The 19,609-nt window shown below is 45.2% G+C and overlaps 1 protein-coding gene across 2 annotated transcripts in view; it reads right to left on the bottom strand.

The window, feature by feature from the left end:
* epha8 (eph receptor A8) overlaps positions 1–19,609 on the bottom strand; it is a 263,478-nt gene that overhangs the window by 74,396 nt on the left and 169,473 nt on the right. For both annotated transcript variants that reach the window (XM_055659451.1, XM_055659450.1), the window contains exons 4-6: positions 18,333–18,491; positions 9,660–9,995; positions 6,864–6,988 (exon numbers count right to left, since the gene is read on the bottom strand). In XM_055659451.1, coding sequence (XP_055515426.1) covers positions 6,864–6,988; positions 9,660–9,995; positions 18,333–18,491 — 620 coding nt within the window. The remainder of the gene's footprint in view (positions 1–6,863; positions 6,989–9,659; positions 9,996–18,332; positions 18,492–19,609) is intronic.

Below are 19,609 nucleotides of genomic sequence, written 5' to 3' on the forward strand. Positions count from 1 at the left end.
ATTCGACAGTCTGATAGAAAGGCTATTAATTACGGCTGACCAGATGGTTTGAGTGTAAAGCTGAGGGCACCCTTGAGGCAGAGAGGAGATTCTGTGTGTATTTTCCACGGTGTTTTGGTGGACCAGATTGTGCGATTCGTTTTAACGTGCGGAATGATCTATCACAACAAAATTGGATTTGATTGCTCCTTTCCCTCTCTACATTTTAAGAGAATTCTCTAACGCAGCTTGTCACAATGAAGGAAAAATAGAGAATAGAACGCTTCAGGGCAGGGGGAAAACCTTAATCAATTTTATCAACAAGGCTCACTGACCCCGTCTCTGCTCAATCTCACAACATCGTCATGGGGAATTTTATCATCTGCTCAGGTGAATATGGGAGGGTTTAAACTCTGAAGTACTAACTTACTTATGACCAATCCGAAGACCATTCAACCCATCAGACACATGCCAGCTCACAGCAGTGTAATCCTGTCAGTCCCAGTACCAGTCCATCTAGCCCTGCAAATGATCACTCTCATCTTTGAGCAATCGATCGGGTAGATGCACAAAGTCTCTTGCCCAGAGTAGGGGAATCGAGGACCAGATGACATAGGTTCAAGGTGAAGGTACAAAGATATAGTAGGAATCTGTGGGTAACTTTTTCACAAAAAGGGTGATGGGAAAATGGAACAAGCAGCCAGAGGAGGTAGTTGAGGCTGGGACTATCCCAACGTTTAAGAAACAGTTATACAAGTAAATGGATAGGACTGATTTGGAGGGATATGGACCAAGCACAGGCAGGTGGGACTAATGTAGCTAGGACATGTTGGCCGGCGTGGGCAAATTGGGTCCAGAGAACCGAGTTCATTCCCGACTACCGCTGCTGTCTGTACGGAGTTTGTATCTTCTCCCTGTGACTGGGAGGGTTTTCTCCAGGTGCTCTGGTTTCCTCCCGCACTCCAAAGATGTACAGGTTTGCACCATAATTGGCTACTGTAAGATTGTAACTTTCGCTCGTGTGTCGGTAGTGCTAATGTACGCGGTGAAGCTGGTCAGCACGGACTCGGTGGGGCCGAAGGGCCTGCTTCCACGCAGTATCTCTAAAGTAAGCTAAACTATAAAGGCTAAGGAAACCCAACAACCGAACAACAAAAAGCAACTACCAGCTTCAATGACCCAACTAATCAAACGGAGTGATTGATTCCCTGATCTTTCTTCACTCCTTTGGTGATGACCTTCAGTACGGTACATGGATTGTGTAGCTTAAACACAGGTCATTCAGCACCAGGGGTGCCTGTGTCTGTTCAAAAGTTATAGGAGTAGAATTATATAATTCGGCCCATCGAGTCTACTCCGCCATTCAATCATGGCTGATCTCTGCCTCCTTATCTCATTTTCCTGCCTTCTCCCCATAAATTTGATACCCGTTCTAATCAAGAATTTGTCTATCTCTGCCTTAAAATGATCCACTGACTTGGCCTCCGCAGCCCTCTGTGGCAATGAGTTCCACAGATGAACTACACTCCGACTAAAGAGGTTTCTCCTCATCTCCTTTCTAAAAGAGCGCCCTTACCTGGGGTGGAGGGTATTGCACCGAGGTGTTCCCTGCAACCTGTTTCTCTCGCGGTTCACAGACTCGCCAGCCGCCTGCCACTTTTGCGGGCTGGAAGAGTCTGTGTACCACGTGTATATGGAGTGCGTGAGCCACTGTTTGAATATCTAAAGGGGCTGCTCCTTGCCTTCTGGCTGCATTTTTCACCCACCATCCTCATCTTTGGACACCCTGTGCGTAGGGGAGAGGGTAGGGCTGAAGATGTCCTGGTTGGGTTGCTCCTGGGCCTGGCCAAGCTGGCCATCCGCGAGTCACGGCGCCAGACGGCGGAGGGCTCTACCCGAGCCGGCTGCCTGCCCCTTTTCCGGGGTTACGTCCGTGCCCGGGTGGGGTTAGAAAGGGAATACGCCCTGTCTGTGGGCACCCTGAGGGAGTTCCGGGACCGCTGGGCTCTGCAGGGTGTTGAATGTATCCTCAATAAGGATTGTATCATAATTGTATAATAGTTTATTATGGATATATGTTTGTATTGTATTTATGGTGGTGGGTTCTGGCTTGTTTTATTGTAGTGTAAATATTATTTTTTAATAATTGAATAAATTTTTTGGAAAAAAAAAAAAAAGAGCGCCCTTTAATTCTGAGGCCATGACCTCTGAAATTACACTCTCCCACCAGTGGAAACATCCTTTCCACATCCACTCTATCCATGCCTTTCATTATTCTATAAGTTTCAATGAGGTCCTCCCTCAACCTTCTAAACTCCTGCGGGTAGAGGCCCAGTGCTGTCAAGCACTCATCACATGCTAACCCACTCATTCTTGGAATCATTTTTGCAAAGCTCCTCTGGACCCTCCCCAGAGCCAGCACATCCTTCCTCAGATATGGGGCCCAAATCAGTGTCTGTGTCTGTGTCAGTGTCTGTGTCTGTGTCAGTGTCAGTGTCAGTGTCAGTGTCAGTGTCAGTGTCAGTGTCAGTGTCTGTGTCTGTGTCTGTGTCTGTGTCTGTGTCTGTGTCTGCGTCTGCGTCTGCGTCAGTGTATGTGTCTGCGTCAGTGTCCTTGGTTATTGTGGGACTCTCCTCCCACCTTGTGCCATTTCAACCATGCATTGTAATCGATAATTCACAACCAATTTATTTGATTGAAAAAAAAAGACTTCTCTTTCAAGAAAGAAAAATATTCCTTTCCTATTCTAAATGGGATTTGACTTAGTTGGAGGATGCTCTAGGAGCATCCCTGCACTGCATCTGATCAATGCAACCCATGCAGTACACAGTGTTATTTTTTGATCCAGTAATTAATTTGTGACAATATTTTTGCAGCGCCACAATCCACAGACTTTGGAGCACGGTTTGTTAGAGTGAGTGCAAACTAAGATTACCACATTTGTTATTGTTACTCTCTTGTCATTTCCGTCTCCCACAATACATGAGCAAGATTTCAAATCAATACATCTTATACAGTGATGCATAGAGTGTGCCATTAGATACAGTGTGTTGGCATCTGTAAGGTGAATCAAGGGCTTTCTAGGTGTAAAAGTGCAATTCCAATATCTCCTGAGTCACAGTATGTGGCAACATGCAGGCAATAGAGGTGCAATTTTTCTCCAACATCACAAAGATGTGCTGTAGGTAAATTGGCCACAGTGAATTACCCCTTAATGCACGTGAGTGGCAAATGAATCAAAGAGGTGTTGATGGCCAGGTGAAAGTGCATGATTACATGGAATGAGGTGCGATGAGATGGATCAGATTGAACAGTCAATCAATCAATCAATCAATCAATCAGTTTTATTCGTCACGGACCCAAATAGGTTAAAATGTGTCCTTCTGCTTTGTAAAGTGTAAGAAGTTAAGTTGGCTGCTGTTAGTAAGGCCATGCTCACTGAGATCTGCTATAGTCTCAAATCCAATCCAAATTCAAAACAAGCAAAGGACAACTAACAGATACAATTATGAAAGGCATGGATATGGTAGACAGTCAGAACCTTTATACTTGGGGAGAAATGTCAAAGACTAGAGAGCATAATTTTAAGGTAATAGGGGGATAGTTTAAAGAAGATGTGGATGGCAGGTATATTTACACAGAGGGTGGCAGGTGCCTGGAATGCGCTGCCAGGGATAGTGGTAAAAGTAGATATGACACTGGCATTTAAGAGGCTTTTAGACAGCCACATGGATATAGAGGGAATGAGGGAAATGCATCATAAGCAGGCAGAGCAGATTAACCTGGCAACCTATTTGGGCCTATTGTGGGCCAAAGGGCCTGTTTCGGTATTGTGTTGTTATATGTACTTTGCTAATTGTTTTCAAGGTTGACCGTGACGTAACATATTACGTGGCGGGTTTAATTTAGTTTAGTTTAGAGATACAGCGTGGAATCCGGCCCTTTGCCCCACCGAGTCCGCACCGACCAGCGATCCCCGCACATTAGCACTATCCTACACACTCTTGGGCCAATTTACAATTATACCTTGCCAATTAACCTACAAACCTGTACATCTGTGGAGTGTGGGAGGAAACCGAAGGTCGCAGAGAAAAGTCACGCAGGTCATGGGGAGAACGTACAAACACCGTACAGACAAGCGCCCGTAATCAGGGTCGAACCCGGGTCTCTGGCGTTGCAAGGTGGTAACTCTACCACTGCACCACCGTGCCGCCATGACTAACCTGGGAAATATTTGAAGTCTAATTTATGTTTTTTTATTGTTTGGCTGATGTTGCTGCTGCTGCAACCGAGGTTTTCATTGTATCTGTGCCTCACCACACGTGTGCATATGACACTAAACTCACTCGCCTTGACTGTTTCAAGACTTTCTCTGCATTTTTGCAAATGAAAGTCCCTGAGGATTCTTACTCCAGTGGAGTCGAGGTCATTTCCTTCTTACTGTCAGGAGTGTTATTGATTGAGAAAACACATAAATTTCCAACAAATGCAGTTTTCCTGTGGAGGAGGTTCCAGTTGTGTGCCTGACCACAGCATCACACTCTGCAGCATGTTTATGTAGCCATAAACACTTCTGTTTTATATCTGCAGCTGCAATTCCTTCCTTCATTACTTTGTCTTACAGAGATGGATCGATCTTCATCTAGATTCCGCATGGCAATTTGGCTGAAATATTCCCCTCTTGAAGGCATCATTTTAGAGGCTGTTTGATTCTTGATCAATCTTGTTGCATTTATATTGCATCTTTAATATCCCAAGGCTTCGCAGAATTAACCATCAAACAAAATTTGACTGAGCCGCACATTAGGAAAGGTGATCAAAATATAGTGATTGGTCACAGATGCCTAATAAACAGGGAAAGAGGCAGAGATTTGAGGTGAGGTGGGAAGACACTATCAGTGTTAGAGTGATAAGGGTTGGCATGGTGGCACAGCGGTAGAGTTGCTGCCCTACAGCGCCAGAGACCCGGGTTCGATCCTGACTATGCGTACTGTCTGTACGGAGTTTGTACGTTCTCCCCGTGGCCGCATGGATTCTATCTGGGCGCTCCGTTTTCCTCCCACACTCCAAAGATGTACACGTTTGTAGGTTCATTGGTTTCGGTAAAAATTGAAAATTGGCCCTAGTGTGTAGGGTAGTGTTAATGTCTGGGGATTGCTGGTCAGCAACGACTCAATGGGCCAAAGGGCCTGTTTCCATGCTGTATCTCTAAACTAAAGTAAAATAAGATTGAGATAGTGAATTGGAAAATAGGGTGTGCAAAGTAAAACTGGGAGGGATTACCAAAGTAAAGAGGGGCAGGTAAAGGAGAGATTAGAAAACAAAGATGGGGAATTTTAAAAGGAGCTGTTCCAGAACGAGAGATAAAATAGATCTGAGATCGGAGGTGTGTAAGTCTCTCCATCTCTTTCCCTTTCTCCCCATCCCTCCACCACCCAAGTTGTCTTTGTTGGGTCTCATTGTCCGGACTGATTCTCACCTGGGCCACAGCCAACAATGGCCTGTTTCCTTCATCATCGTTATTTTTTGCATATCTTTCATTCATTTGTTCTATATCTCTCTACATCACCGTCTAAATCTCTCATTTCCCCTATCCCCTGACTCTCAGCCTGAAGAAGGGTCTCGACCCGAAACATCACCTATTCCTTTTCTACAGAGATGCTTCTGCCTGACCCGCTGAGTTACTCCAGCTTTTGTGTGTCTATCATCGGTGTGTTGGGACAACGGGGCCTGATTTTGGTTCAGGTACATGAGCAGGAATAGCTTTTATGGAGAGTGTACGATGGGAGCGTAGAGAGCCCAGGGCTGGGGATCTCCCCCTTACAACTGTGCAAGGAGGTCTCCACCTCATTGTCAGTTCACCCATTTCCAGACCTGCATTTACAGTGTATATTTAAAGCAACACCATCCACTGGAAATCAAGCAGGCAGGTAATTAAAAGTAACATGATACAATGGATTCTGTACAGAACGTATAATCTGTGAGCTATCAATCAGCAGTGTGGAACTTCTCTCTTCCCACTCATTTTGTTCAAACACAAGCAGGTTCTGAAGAGGATGCAGCTGATCATTGTAAACCACAGGTTTGATCTCTCACTGAATGGTGTACGTACATCATACATGCCAAGAACATAATCACCATTCTGTACACATTATTCTTACTCCCTTGTGCATGCTATTAGTGGCCTCCCACCAAATACCAATAAGTCATTCAGCACCCTTTTCTGAACCACACCCAGAATGGTCACACCCTCTACACCAGGGTAGACGGCTTGACCATCTTTGACCTGAAAGTGAAAGTTAACTGCGAACAAGTTATTAGAAATGAACAGCGGCGTGTACATTTTAAGATAATAATCAATAGTTTTGTGATTGCCGAGCAATCCTGGAGTAACACACATACGACAGTGTAAAGGATTCCTTTATTCGTAACTGTCACTGTATGTCATGTTGTTACTTGTGGGCGGAGCACCAAGGCAAATTCCTTGTATGTGAATACTTGACCAATAAACTTACTTACTTACTTATACTGCTTGTGTGGGAAGGATTTGCAGGTGCTGGTTTAAACCAAAGATAGACACAAAAAGCTGGAGTTACCCAGCAAGTCAGGTAGCATCTCTGGAGAGAAGGAATAGGTGACGTTTCGGGTTGAGACTGAAGTTTCGGGTCTGAAGAAGGGTCTCGACCTGAAACATCACCCAGTCCTTCTCTCCAGAGATGCTGCCTGTCCCGCTAAGTTACTCCAGCTTTTTGTGTCTATCTTCCCTTTATACTGCTTCCTTGTTCTGCATTCTGTTACATCAGTCCAACACAGTCATTGCTTCATTTACTTTCTAAGACACACAGTAATACCTCGTTTAATCGGCACAGAAGGAAAGGATTTACCTTCTCAAAGTACTTGATCTCATACTCCAGTATAATGCCATTGGGGTGATCAGGTTCGTGCCACATCAAGGTCACGCTGTTCTGACTGGCGTTTTCCTGCTTGACAACCAAGATCTGTGATGGGGCTAGAGAAATGCACACATACACGGGTGGGCATAAAACATGAGGGTTAGACTGCAGCCTACAGCACTAGTGATATAGTAACTACTTTTTTTTTAAAGAGTCAATAATGCACAAGAAATTCATTGGATCAAAATATACATACGGCAGTGTTCAACCCAAAAAAACAGCACAGGACTGCAATCCTATCAAGGCATCTCAACAATTCCAAGATCCAAGACACACTTATCTTGGGAACAGGAATAAGTGAAATAAAGAGTAGATTTAAGGAACTACAGATGTTATTTTACATATAAACACTGTAGTAACTTAGCGGGTCAGCCAACAACACTGGAGAACGTGGACTCCTGTCCTGAAACCTCACCTATCCATGTTCTCCAGAGATGCTGCCTGACACACTGAGTTCCTCCAGCACTTTGTGTCTTTGTGGGTGAAGTAAAGCCGAGTTTAGCCCAGCACCATGCTAACTCATGGGCAAACACAGCAATACTGTCACAAGGCAACTTGCAAGTAGGTCTTCAGTAAACGTAACACGAGTCTTTTACACCAGCTGAACCCTCGCTCACCAATAGTCAAACCATAGTGAATGTGGAGTGATGTCTAGCACACTGGGGACCTGGTGGGGGTCCCATGTGTTGGAGATATTGGGTTAGAACCTCTCTATTCACTGAGTGAATCTTTTTGGGCCGAGCTGGGCTCTGCCGGGAATGGTAGTTTAAGGGAAGTCAATGCTGTCGGCTGACTTCATCTTCTAAGCCACACCTGGCAACAAAAGGGCAGATGTGTTAAATCCATCACTGGCTGCTCTGTCAGCAGTAGAGGCTGCCTGGTCGGGAAGCTACACAGGAAATAAACCTGGTAAACTGTGGTTTATCACAGAGAAACAAAACTAAGCTTGCAGCAAGGAGACTTAACTGCCGTATACATAATAAACCGAAGGTATAAAAATAATAATTACTGCACATTTCTGACACAGGTGTCAATAACAGCATATTTTAGCAGCAATTAGAATTTCTCATGTGGTATATCTCAAAGCAGCCTGTGTTTAGTTTAGAGATACAGTGCGGAAACAGGCCGTTGGCCCACCGAGTCCGCGCCGACCAGCGATCCCCGCATATTAACACAATCCTACACACACACTAGGGACAATTTACACTTTATATCAAGCCAATTAACCTACAAACCTGTACCTCTTTGGGGTGCGGGAGGAAACCATAGATCTCTGAGAAAACCCACACAGGTAACGGGGAGAACGTGCAAACTCCGCACAGACAGCACCCGTAGTCAGGATCAACTCTGCCGCAGCGCCACCTGTGCTTTAAGATGGGGCACTGCTGCTGTTTAATCATGATAGTCCATCCATTGCTGTGGCATGGCACACTCATGGGACCAACACCTGACATGGAACAAATGTGACCACTAGTCCAAAATGCGGAGTAGCTGTAACACTTTTTAATGCTTAATAACTATTTGGTTTAAATGACGCCATCAGGGTTTCAGCAATGTAACATTGGACAATGTTTAGTTTAGTTGAGAGATACAACATGCAACCAGGTCCACACTGACCACTGATCACTCACACACGTTCTGTGACCTACACTCTAGGGGCAATTTTACAGAAGTCAATTGACCTACAAACCTGCAAGCCTTGGGAAAGTGGGGGGTAACTGGGTTACCCAGGAGATAACCCACGGGGTCACAGGGAGAACGGAAAAACTCCACACGGAGAGCACCCATAGTCAGAATCGAACCCGGGTCTCCGGCGCTCTGAGGCAGCAGCTTTATTGCTACACCACTGTGCCACAACAATGGCCATTGCAAGCTAGAGTGGGGCACATAAAATTAAACTGAAGTTATTGAGGGTCAGATGGAAAGTGTTCCTTTGGTTGGTATTGGACTTCACGCCAAAGGAAGATGGTTGTGATTGTGATCCGAGCTCTGGGATACAGGTCTGGAGTTACAGGCTCCAGCGGTGATGGTTTATGTTAATAGTAGACAATGGTAGCCATGACCCCCAAGCAGCCCCCCTCTTAAGTCAGCCTGGAACGGGAAGGAGAAGAATGGGAGTTAAATACTCAAGTCAATAAGGCAAAAGGCAAAGTTCTGGAGGAACTCAGTGGGTCAGTCAGCACCTGTGGATGAAAATGGGCAGATGACATTTTGGGTCAGAACTATTCTTTAGACAAAAAGATTAAGGGGAGAAAGATGAAAATGAGTTTGAGGGTGGGGTAAATTATGGCCACAGATAGGTGGTGAGGAGACGAAATGTGCAGGAAGGAACTGCAGATGCTGGTTTCAACCGAAGATAGACACAAAAAGCTGGAGTAACTCAGCAGGACACATAGCATCTCTAGGCAGAAGGAATGGGTGATGTTTCTATTGTAAGTGATAGTAGAATTAGGCCATTCGGCACCATCAAGTCTACCCTGCCATTCAATCATGGCTGATCTGTCTTTCCCTCTCAACCCCATTGCCCTGCCTTCTCCCCATAGCCCCTGATACCCGTACCATTCAACACTACTCATGTCTTGCAGACCCGTATGCAAAAAATGTATTTCACTGTGCCTGCTACACGTGACAATAAACCATGGAACCATTGAGTTGATCTTCAGTGAGTCCAATATACCACACCAAACATTCCTTGAGATAATGTTGCATGAAACTTATCTTTCATACCTGCCTGGTTAGTGGTGACATTAAGCGAAATGAACTGCCGTGGCTCGAAGCTGAGATCAGAGACGCCATTCACTGCCTCGACCTGCAGTGTATAGTTGGTGTGGGCCAAGAGGTTGACTATATTGATGGCGGGCTCCGTCAACCCCATCTGCTTCGGGCTGAACCGTATCCGATTTCCACACGCTTCGCACTGACTCGACTTCCATGCGCACTTCCTGCAGAGGACGTTGTATCGGATGTCAAACCTTCCTCCGCTGTTGGCGGGTCGGATCCACTCCAAATATACCGAGGTCCCGTTCACACTAGACAGAGCACTCACTGGAGCAGAAGGTGGTCCTGATACATCAGGGGAATGAATGAAAGACATTGAGTGTCAAAGCACCATTGACATGCCACAAGGAGACTCACACAAAAAACACAACAGCGTCTAACGTTATTGAAAATTCAGAAGAAAGATTTTCCATTCATCCTTTTCCTTGGCTCATGTTCCTTTTCGAGAGAGATCAGCAGAAAACATCCCAGCACAAATGTTAAATTCAAAACCTGCCCTCTCCCGCACTCTACGCCATTAGCTGGGATCCAACTAACATTCAACACCTCGCTTCCAATTTGAATCTTCCAGAAAGCACATTCAACTTATTATCCAGCTCTCCAGGGGGACAAAATGACTTGCAAAACAGCAGGGAAGAGAAAATTCCGCAGCTTCTCTCCAGCTCATAGGAAATTGAGTGAAATGGCTCGATGTGACTGATTAATCCTGGCATTAGGCCCTCCAGTCCTAACTGGATTGCAGCAGTAACAATCATCCAAAGGCTGAAAAAGTATGACTAATTTTTGCACAGTGAAGACTGAGGGTTACCACCCAGCCAAGTTAGCTGACAGGGAGCTAAAGGTTTAGGAGGTTGCACACGAAGATATAGGGTGGCATGGTGGTGCAGCGGTAGAGTTGCTGCCTTACAGTGCTTGCAGCGCCGGAGACCCGGGTTCGATCCCGACTGCGGGTGCTTGTCATGTACGGATTTTGTACGTTCTCCCAGAGATCTTTGGTTTCCTCCCACACTCCAAAGGCATACAGGTATGCAGGTAAATTGGCTTTGGTAAGTGTAAAAATTTTCCCCAGTGTGTGTAGGATAGTGTTAATGGGCAGGGATCGCTGGTCGGCGCGGATTCGGTGGGCCGAAGGGCCTGTTTCCGCACTGTATCTCTAAAAATAAAACTAATTTCTGGGATAGCTTCTCAATTGTTTTCGATAACCCGTGTAATAAGCAATTCAAACAGCAATGGGACTTTTATTGATCCATCTATGTGGTGTAAATGGAGCGGGGAGGTGATGCTGACAAGGTGTGCTTGGGGAAGAGAGGACATTATGACAGTGTGGTCCAGTAGGAACTTCAAGGGTAGTGACAGCAGTATCTTTTTAAGCACATCTGTTCACTCGGCAAATTTTTAGTTTATTGTCACGTGTACCGAGGTACAGTGAAAAGCTTTTGTTGCATGCTAACCAGTCAGCAGAGAATCAACACATGATTATAATCGAGCCATTCACAGTGTACAGATAGATCAGGGGTTCCCAATCTTTTTTGTCCCATTTACCCATGGCAACTTTAATAGCATAACAATGTTATTTCACTTATTTATGAACGACTAATGTTGAACAAATACCAGTATACCAGAACCAAACACAGTCAGTCAATGAGAAAAAATAAGTACAAATCCAGAATCAACAAATTTATCCCCAGGGGTAAATTTACCCCAGGTTGGGAACCCTTGAGAGAGATGATGAAGGGAATATCACAAATAACATTTAGTGCAAGATAAATACAGTAAAATTCGATCAAAGGCCATCCGATGGTCACCAATGAGATAGATAGTAGTTCAGGACTGCTCTCTAGCCAGATGTCTCCAGATGTCTGTGCAATCTAGATGTCTGTTGAAAATGTAGGATATTTCAGTACTTCTGCATATTTTCCAAAGAATTATGCAAGAATTGACAGGTTTGTCAGCAGAAGGTTGGTGATCTGCATGATATACAGTTGCTCATTGCAGATTGAGTGATTTACAGACATCCTCTGCACTTGATTAAGAGACGCCTACGGCATAAACATTCGCAATAGCTCTGACGTTCACCTCCACCAATGGATACTGCTGTTGTAGAAGTGATTTCCAAGTTTGCTGCAAAATTGGGGACAATTTGGTGCAAATCTCCTTTAAGAATTGTAGCCTGGATTCCTTCTCCCTATGTTTAAGAAAGAACTGCAGATGCTGGTAAAATCGAAGGTAGGCACAAAATGCTAGAGTAACTCAGCGGGTGAGGCAGCATCTATGGAGAGGAATTGGCGACGTTTCGGGTCAAGACACTTCTTCAGTCTGAATCAGAAGGAACTGCAGATGCTGGTTTACACCGAAGTTAGGCACACAATGCCGGAGAAACTCGGTGGCTCAGGCAGCATCTCTGGAGAAAAGGAATAGGTGACGTTTCGGGTTGAGACCGTTCATCAGACTGAGAGTCAGGGAGGGGGAAACTGGAGGTAGGGGGAGGTACAGAACAAAGCAAGAGCCTGCATCGATGATTCAAGAAAGGTGGAACCTGCAATGGTTCATTTTTGGCTGGGGACGAGGTGACAACGAAGGAATACAAACGGAGGAGGGAGGGAGAGAGGGAGAATGAAAGGATTACAATGTAAGATAAATCAATATTCATGCCGCTGGGTTGTAAGTTCAGCCTTTCTCCATTGTGAGGCAGGTTTGGAGGGATATGGACCAAGCGCAGGCAGGTGGGACTAGCGTAGCTGGGACATGTTGGCCGGTGTGGGCAGGTTGGGCCGAAGGGCCTGTTTCTACACTGTATGACTCTATCCTATCCACATCCTAATGTCATGCATCAATTTGAAAACTCACTGAAGCTTGTTACACAATCGACATCCACAATACATAAATCATTTACTACATCTTTTGTTCGCTCCATAGATGCTGCCTCACCTGCTGAGTTTCTCCAGCATTTTGGTCTACCTACTACTCTGGTCCCTTCAGAAAATTTGCAATTTAACAGCTTTCACATCTCAGCATTAAAACCTTTTCCTCAAAGAACACGAGTGAATCAATTTGTTGTAATTCAGCGCAACAGATTCAATGTTCCATTCTTTGCAGGTAGTAATAATAATTATTGTGGCTATAAAGCACGCTACTTGATTATATATAATGAAGTAACATAGAACAAAACACATGTAATGGAAGACAGACACAAAAAGCTGGAGTAATTCCGCGGGTCGGGCAGCATCTCTGGAGAAAAGAAATAGGGCACCTACAAAATTCCTTTTCTCCAGAGCGGTCATGGTGGCGCAGCGGTAGAGTTGCTGCCTTACAGCGAATGCAGTGCCGGAGACCCGGGTTCGATCCCGACTGTGGGTGCTTCTGTACAGAGTTTGTACGTTCTCCCTGTGACCTGCGTGGGTTTTCTCTGAGATCTTCGGTTTCCTCCCGCACTCCGAAGACGTACAGGTTTGGAGGTTAATTGGCTTGGTAAATGTAAAAATTGCCACTAGTGGGTGTAGGATAGTGTTAATGTGCGGGGATCGCTGGTCAACGCACTGGAATAGTGGACTCGATGGGCTGAATATTGTCCTGCAATGTAACCATTACGTGATTTAACAGGGAGGATGCATTCCTTGGAGTAGGATTGTGTCCTTGAGGGTCCGATAGTGTTTGGGATGTGATGCAGTCTCCAGAGAACAGGCCTGGACTAAGCTCACCAGTAGTTCACGTTTAATTGAACGACCAAAGAGAGACTGGGAACATTCACTAAAAGCCATTCAATTACTCAGAGCTGCGTATTTCTAGCTTTTTAAAAGCTGATTTGAAAATTCCCTATTTATATCACATTGTTTGCTCAGTTCTAAACGCTGCCCTCTCTGCTGTGCACAGTGGCTTTGTTTTGCAGTCGGCATCTTCTGATAACCTTGTTGAATTGAAGTAACTGCAGGCAGCTGGGAGATGTATCTGAACACTTACGGGCAGCACGGTGGCGCAGCAGTGGAGTTGCTGCTGTACAGTTGCTGCTTCAATCCTGTCTATGAGTGCTGGCCCTACGGACATTGTACGTTCTCCCCGTGGCTGCGTGGGTTTTCAGTTTCCTCCCACACTCTGAAGATGTACAGGTTTGTTGGCTAATTTGGCTTTTGTTAAAAAACTAATTGTAAATTGTCCCTAGTCTGTAGGTTCATTGGTCGGAGTGGACTCAGTGGGCTGAAGGGCCTGTTTACGCGCTCTATCTATGAACTGAACTGAACTAAACTAAACTAAAACTGAAATTGAAACTGAAATTGATCTACACTAAATTAAAACTAAACTAGTCTGGGTACCTATCTCTGCTGGGAATTCTGTCCATTGCCCAGTGAAAACGTTCGGAACGAACAAGAGGATCGCACTTCAAATACTGTTCCTCTATCACACAGAGCAGAGCAGCTGAGATCAGTTACATGACCCTGCTGTCAGTGTCCGCCTGACATGGGATCAACCCTCCCTTCTCCCTCCTCATTCGACCGGGTCACCCTGCTCTACATTGCTGCACCACAAACATGGAGCCTGGAAATGAACTGGTAACTGAGGGCTATTGGAAAGCATTCTTGAAGAGTAATCTACTTAATAAGACATGAAGATCAAAGAATGGAGAAACTCATGAACTGCTTCCAAAATATGCATAAAATCACTGGGAAACTGCCAGTTATTTAATGGTAAATAAATCCTTGTTTGAGGCACAAACAAATTACATAAAACTCCAATATTAAAACTCCAATAACTGGGCGTGCTTGAAACTCTGATGGTGACGGCCTGAGATTTTCTGGATTATTCGATGTTATTCCCGCTGATATCTAAATGTGTTTACATCACCTTTTTGCTTACAATGTTATATAGTGGTTTGGTAAATTATTCTGTCAACTCAGCAAAAATAAATGGAGCAGGCACTGAGACCAGCAAGCTTACAGTGAGCTGGAAATGGAACCTGGTGAGTCTCAATGTGTGGGGTTTAATCCCAGACCTACCCATGTTGGGATCGCTGGTGTTCCTGATCCCACCCTGGCTCATCCCGCTCACATTCCTGACTCCTAGTTCATGACCCTCAACAGTGGGGGAGCCAGATGCCAAACCGCAAGGATTTCAGAACAATCGGATCTTGAATTATTGATGTTTTACTGCATCGGTTAATAAGGGAAACGTGTTGTCAATGTCGGCTCATGTCTTGGTAATAATTCATTCTTCCAAGGTTTTGGTGCTTTCTTGCGACAGTGTCTTCAGACATTGCTCGGTCCATAAGTTTGTAACTTCAAATCATGAGAGGAATAGGTCGGGTAGATGCACAGATTCTCCTGCCCTGAGTAGGTGAATCGAGGACCGGAGGACTTAGGTTTAAGGTGAAGGGGAAAGGATTTAATAGGAATCTGAGGGGTAACTTTTTCACACAAAGGGTGGTGGGTGTATGGAACATGTGGCCAGATGAGGTAGTTGAGGCTGGGACTATCCCAATGTTTAAGAAACAGTTGGACAGGTACGTGGATAGGACAGGTTTGGAGGGATATGGACCAAGTGCAGGCAGGTGGGACTAGTGTAGCTGGGATATGTTGGCCGGCGTGGGCAAATTGGGTCAAAGGGTCTTTTTCCATGCTGTATCACTATATGGGTTATAGGAGAACAATTAGTCCATTCGGCCCATCAAGTCTATTTCATTCAAGTCACCATTCAATCATAACTTGCCTTGACTGGAATACTTATCCACAAACATGAAAAGTCATTCACTTGGTTAATGTGCAGAGATCACCAGGAACAACACAGTCTGTGACATGAGAAAGGAGACCATAGAGTTAAAACCACCCATGTAGACAATAGGGTTATTGTCCTCTCTGTTGAACAGTGTAGGAGGTGGCTGGGTCACAGTATGACCGCACACATCAGCCACAGATGAATATTACTTTGTGGAGATGGAGGCAGGCTTTAAGTGACCTCCCAATGGTCCTAGCCTCCCAAATTCCCCAGCCCCTTCTTGTGTGCACATGCACGAAAGAGTGCAATTGCTGCTGGAGGCTCTTTGCAACCATGCCAATCAGCCAGCAACTGATATCCGAGTTTGCATCAGAAACCATCATGCAGATTAATTAATCCTAAAATCAGTCTGAAGATGGGTTCCGACCCGTAACATCCCCCACCCTTTTTCCCCCCCAGAGATCTTGTTATAAACCAGCTTCTGCAATTCCTTCCTACTCACTGATCTTAGTTTAGTTTTGTTAAGAGATCCAGCATGGAAACAGGCCCTTCGGCCCACCGAGTCCATGCCGACTAGCAATCACCCATCCACTAGTCCTATCCCATGCGCACAAGGGCCAATTTACAGAACCAATTAACCTACAGGTCTGCATGTCTTTGGAATGTGGGAGGAAACCGGAGCACCCGGAGAAAAGCCACGCGGTGACAGGGAGAACGTGCAAACTCCGCAGAGACAGCACCTGTACTCAGGATCGAACCCGGGTCTCTGGCGCTGTGAGGCAGCAACACTACCACTGTGCTGGCCTCTGGGCTCATCTCCACACTTATTTTCAGGAGCTATTGAAATTAGCTTTCACTGTTTGAAGATTTTTCAAACCCTTATGAATGCTAGTACATTCAATGAAATACATTGTTTTTATTCCTGCAAGAATGTAAGTCTGATCCAGTGCTATGTTGGCATTTAATGCTCAAGTAAAACTTTGGCCAAGAGTTTCAAGTCAAGTCAGGTCTGCTCGAGTTTATTGTCATATGCACATGTATAATGAGCTACAGGCAGAATGAAAATCTTGCTTGCAGTAGCATGATACACACACAGACACAGACAACACATAAGAAACATCAATTACACATAATTACACACAAATTCTACAACATATTGAAAGGGAAAGGTGTGCAAAAAGACAAGGCATTAGTGCAAAATACATTGAGTAAATAAGTCCATAGTAGTGCAACAGGTGGTCCATAATGTTCCATGGCCAAGATAGATTTAGGGCAGTGCTGGTCGATTCAAGAACCTGATAGCTATAGGAAAATAACTCTACTTGAACCTTGTGAGATCAAACAATGATTTATGGATCTGTGGCTGAGCAAATTATTTCTTAATCCTTGCAGTAAATTAGAAATGTTCTTCATGATTGATAATGGAGAACTAGAACATCAGAGGGATTCCTATCATGATGTTGAACAGAGCAGAATTGACGTCTATTGTTTAAGAAGGAACTGCAGATGCTGGAAAATCAAACATAGGCAAAAGTGCTGGAGAAACTCAGCGGGTACGGCAGCATCTATGGAGCGAAGGAAATAGGCAACGTTCCGGGCCAAAATCCTTCTACAGCCCGGGTTTCAGCCCGAACGTTGCCTATTCCCTGAGTTTCTCTAGCGCTTTTGTCTACCTTTGACGTGTATTGTATTGTATTGGATTCAGTGGTCTAGAGATAAGATAGATCTTGGACTTGATTGAGCATGTTTGTTTTCCTTGAAGCAGGGGGGAGGGGCTTGATTGAGGAATAGAAAATGGTTTGGGCAGATTGGAGCGAGCAGAAGGGCAAAATGGTGAGATAGAGACCAGAGTGTAGGAGTATGGGATTTATGGACGACCAGGGTGGAGGTTGTGACCACAATGGCCGAGGGAGTGGGGAGACGGGGGTCGAGTGAAAGTGGAAAATGGGAAGGAAAGAGCCCTGAGTGTGGGGACCTCAGGGAGATGGAAAGAGAACAAGGATGGGGATTCTGGTGAAAGGGAAAATCAGGGAAGCGGATAATGAAGGACATGGAGAATGGAGGATGGGAAACAAGAGGGAGTGAAGGGAGGGGGGAGGGGTGAATACTGAGGAATAGAGAATGGCAAGAGAAAGGAATAGGGAGGTGAAAGTAGGACAGGACAGAGCAGGGAGAGGAGAATTTGAGAATGGAGTTAAAGTGAATAAAGGGGATAATGCGATTCATGCTGTGGTTCATTGGATTTTTATGTTGTGCAGAAATAAACAAGACAGCTTGACTGGAAAACAATCCATCAGCATCATTATTGCACATTTATTGATTTGGGGTATGTGTAATTCCAAAGTGTGTGATTGGATTGAATTTAGGTTTGCGCATAATGCAATACAATTGGGGCAGCACGGTGGCATGGCTGCAGAGTTGCTGCCTTACAGCGCCGGGGACCCGAATGCGATCCTGACTATCGGTGCTTGTCTGTACGTAATTTGTACGTTATCCCTGTGACCGCGTGGGTTTTCTCCGGGTGCTCCGATTTCCTCTCACACTCCAAAAACCCACAGGTTTGTAGGATAATTAGCTTTGGTAAAAGTGTAGATTGTCCCAAGTGTGAGAATAGTGTTTGTGTACGGGGACCATTGGTTGGGGCCGAAGGGCCTGTTTCCGCGATGTGTCTAAACTTATAGACAATAGACAATAAACAATATGTGCAGGAGTAGGCCATTCAGCCCTTTGAGCCAGCACCGCCATTCAATGTGGCCATGGCTGATCATCCCCAATCAGTACCCCTTAAGTAAACTTAAACTAAATGCGTTGATAGACCAAACCTTTCTCCAAGATGTAATATGGACAGTGCACCTTCAGATCATTGAGCAAAGACATGGTGTTTGTGTGGACTCTGACAGATGTGCTCACGCTACTCACTGGTACAAGGTGCTGAGGGAAGGTCGGAAGATGATCGGTAATAGTTGAGATCACACTGGCAGAAGAAGAGAGCACCCATCACATCCGAGTGGCTGTGAAGAGGACACCTTGCGCAGAGCTGGTCGCCCGAGATTGGCTTGAAGAATCCAGGCTCGCAAGCTGAAAGAGAAACGAGACAGATATTCCTCAATATCTCCCCTCCGACAAACCCCCGATCACTTGCGTTATCGATTCAAATCAATCGGGCTCTAAAAGGGCATTACGTTCCATTGATTAATTAACACATCCACAGAACAGCAAAGCCTTGGAGACCTGTACATTATTTGTAGCTCCATTAAGTGGCTGAGTGGCTGGTTCCACAGCTGGTTGTTTATATCCCCACAGAGATTCACTGGTGTTCCTGTTGTGTGTGAAAAGAATACAAAACCTACTCTGAGCAAAGGATAGAGGTCAGGAAAGAGCAAAGGTAGACACAAAATGCTGGAGTAACTCAGCAGGGCAGGCAGCATCTCTGGAGAGAAGGAATGGGTGACGTTTCAGGTCCAGACCCCTCTTCAGACCTTGGAGATTGGGGCATTGACCGGGGCTAAATCCAGTCGGTGAGGAAAATGAAGGAGTCTGAAGAAGGGTCTCGACCCAAAACGTTACCCATTCCTTCTCTTCAGAGATGCTGCCAGTCCTGCTGAGTTACTCCAGCATTTTGTGGCTACCTTCGATTTAAACCAGCAACTGCAGTTCTTTCCTACACAGTCAAGAAAGAGCAATGGAGTTCACACCACGTGTGTCCACAGAGGGTCTAACTACTGCACTGCTTATTAGATTCCTGTGAGGTTTAGGCCTTTATGGGCACAGTGTTTCCCTGGCATAGTCCCTGGGTTTTCTCTCAATTTTCCACCAATTTCCACATTCATTTAATCTGAAAGGAGATCTGGAAAACTTGTGCATGGGTCCCAAGCAGCTATTGACATGCCCATGGTTATAAGATAAAGGGCCACTTATTTAACATTGAGATGCGTAGGATGTCTTTTGCGGAGGAGAGTGAACCCCAGGAATATGCTGCCCATCAGGGTAGCAGAGGCTGGAACTTTCGAAGTATTTTAAGATGGTGGTATTGAAAAATTGGGGAATTGAGAGCTGGTGGGAATTGGCACAGAAGAGGAGAGACTGCCATTATAGATCAGCCACAAGATGCTGGAGTCACTCGTTAGGACAAGCAGCATCTCTGGAGAGAAAGAATGGATGACGTTTCGGGTCGAGACCCTTCATCCGACTGAAGG

This window comes from Leucoraja erinacea, chromosome 30, assembly GCF_028641065.1.
Source record: "Leucoraja erinacea ecotype New England chromosome 30, Leri_hhj_1, whole genome shotgun sequence".
NCBI lineage: Eukaryota > Metazoa > Chordata > Chondrichthyes > Rajiformes > Rajidae > Leucoraja > Leucoraja erinaceus.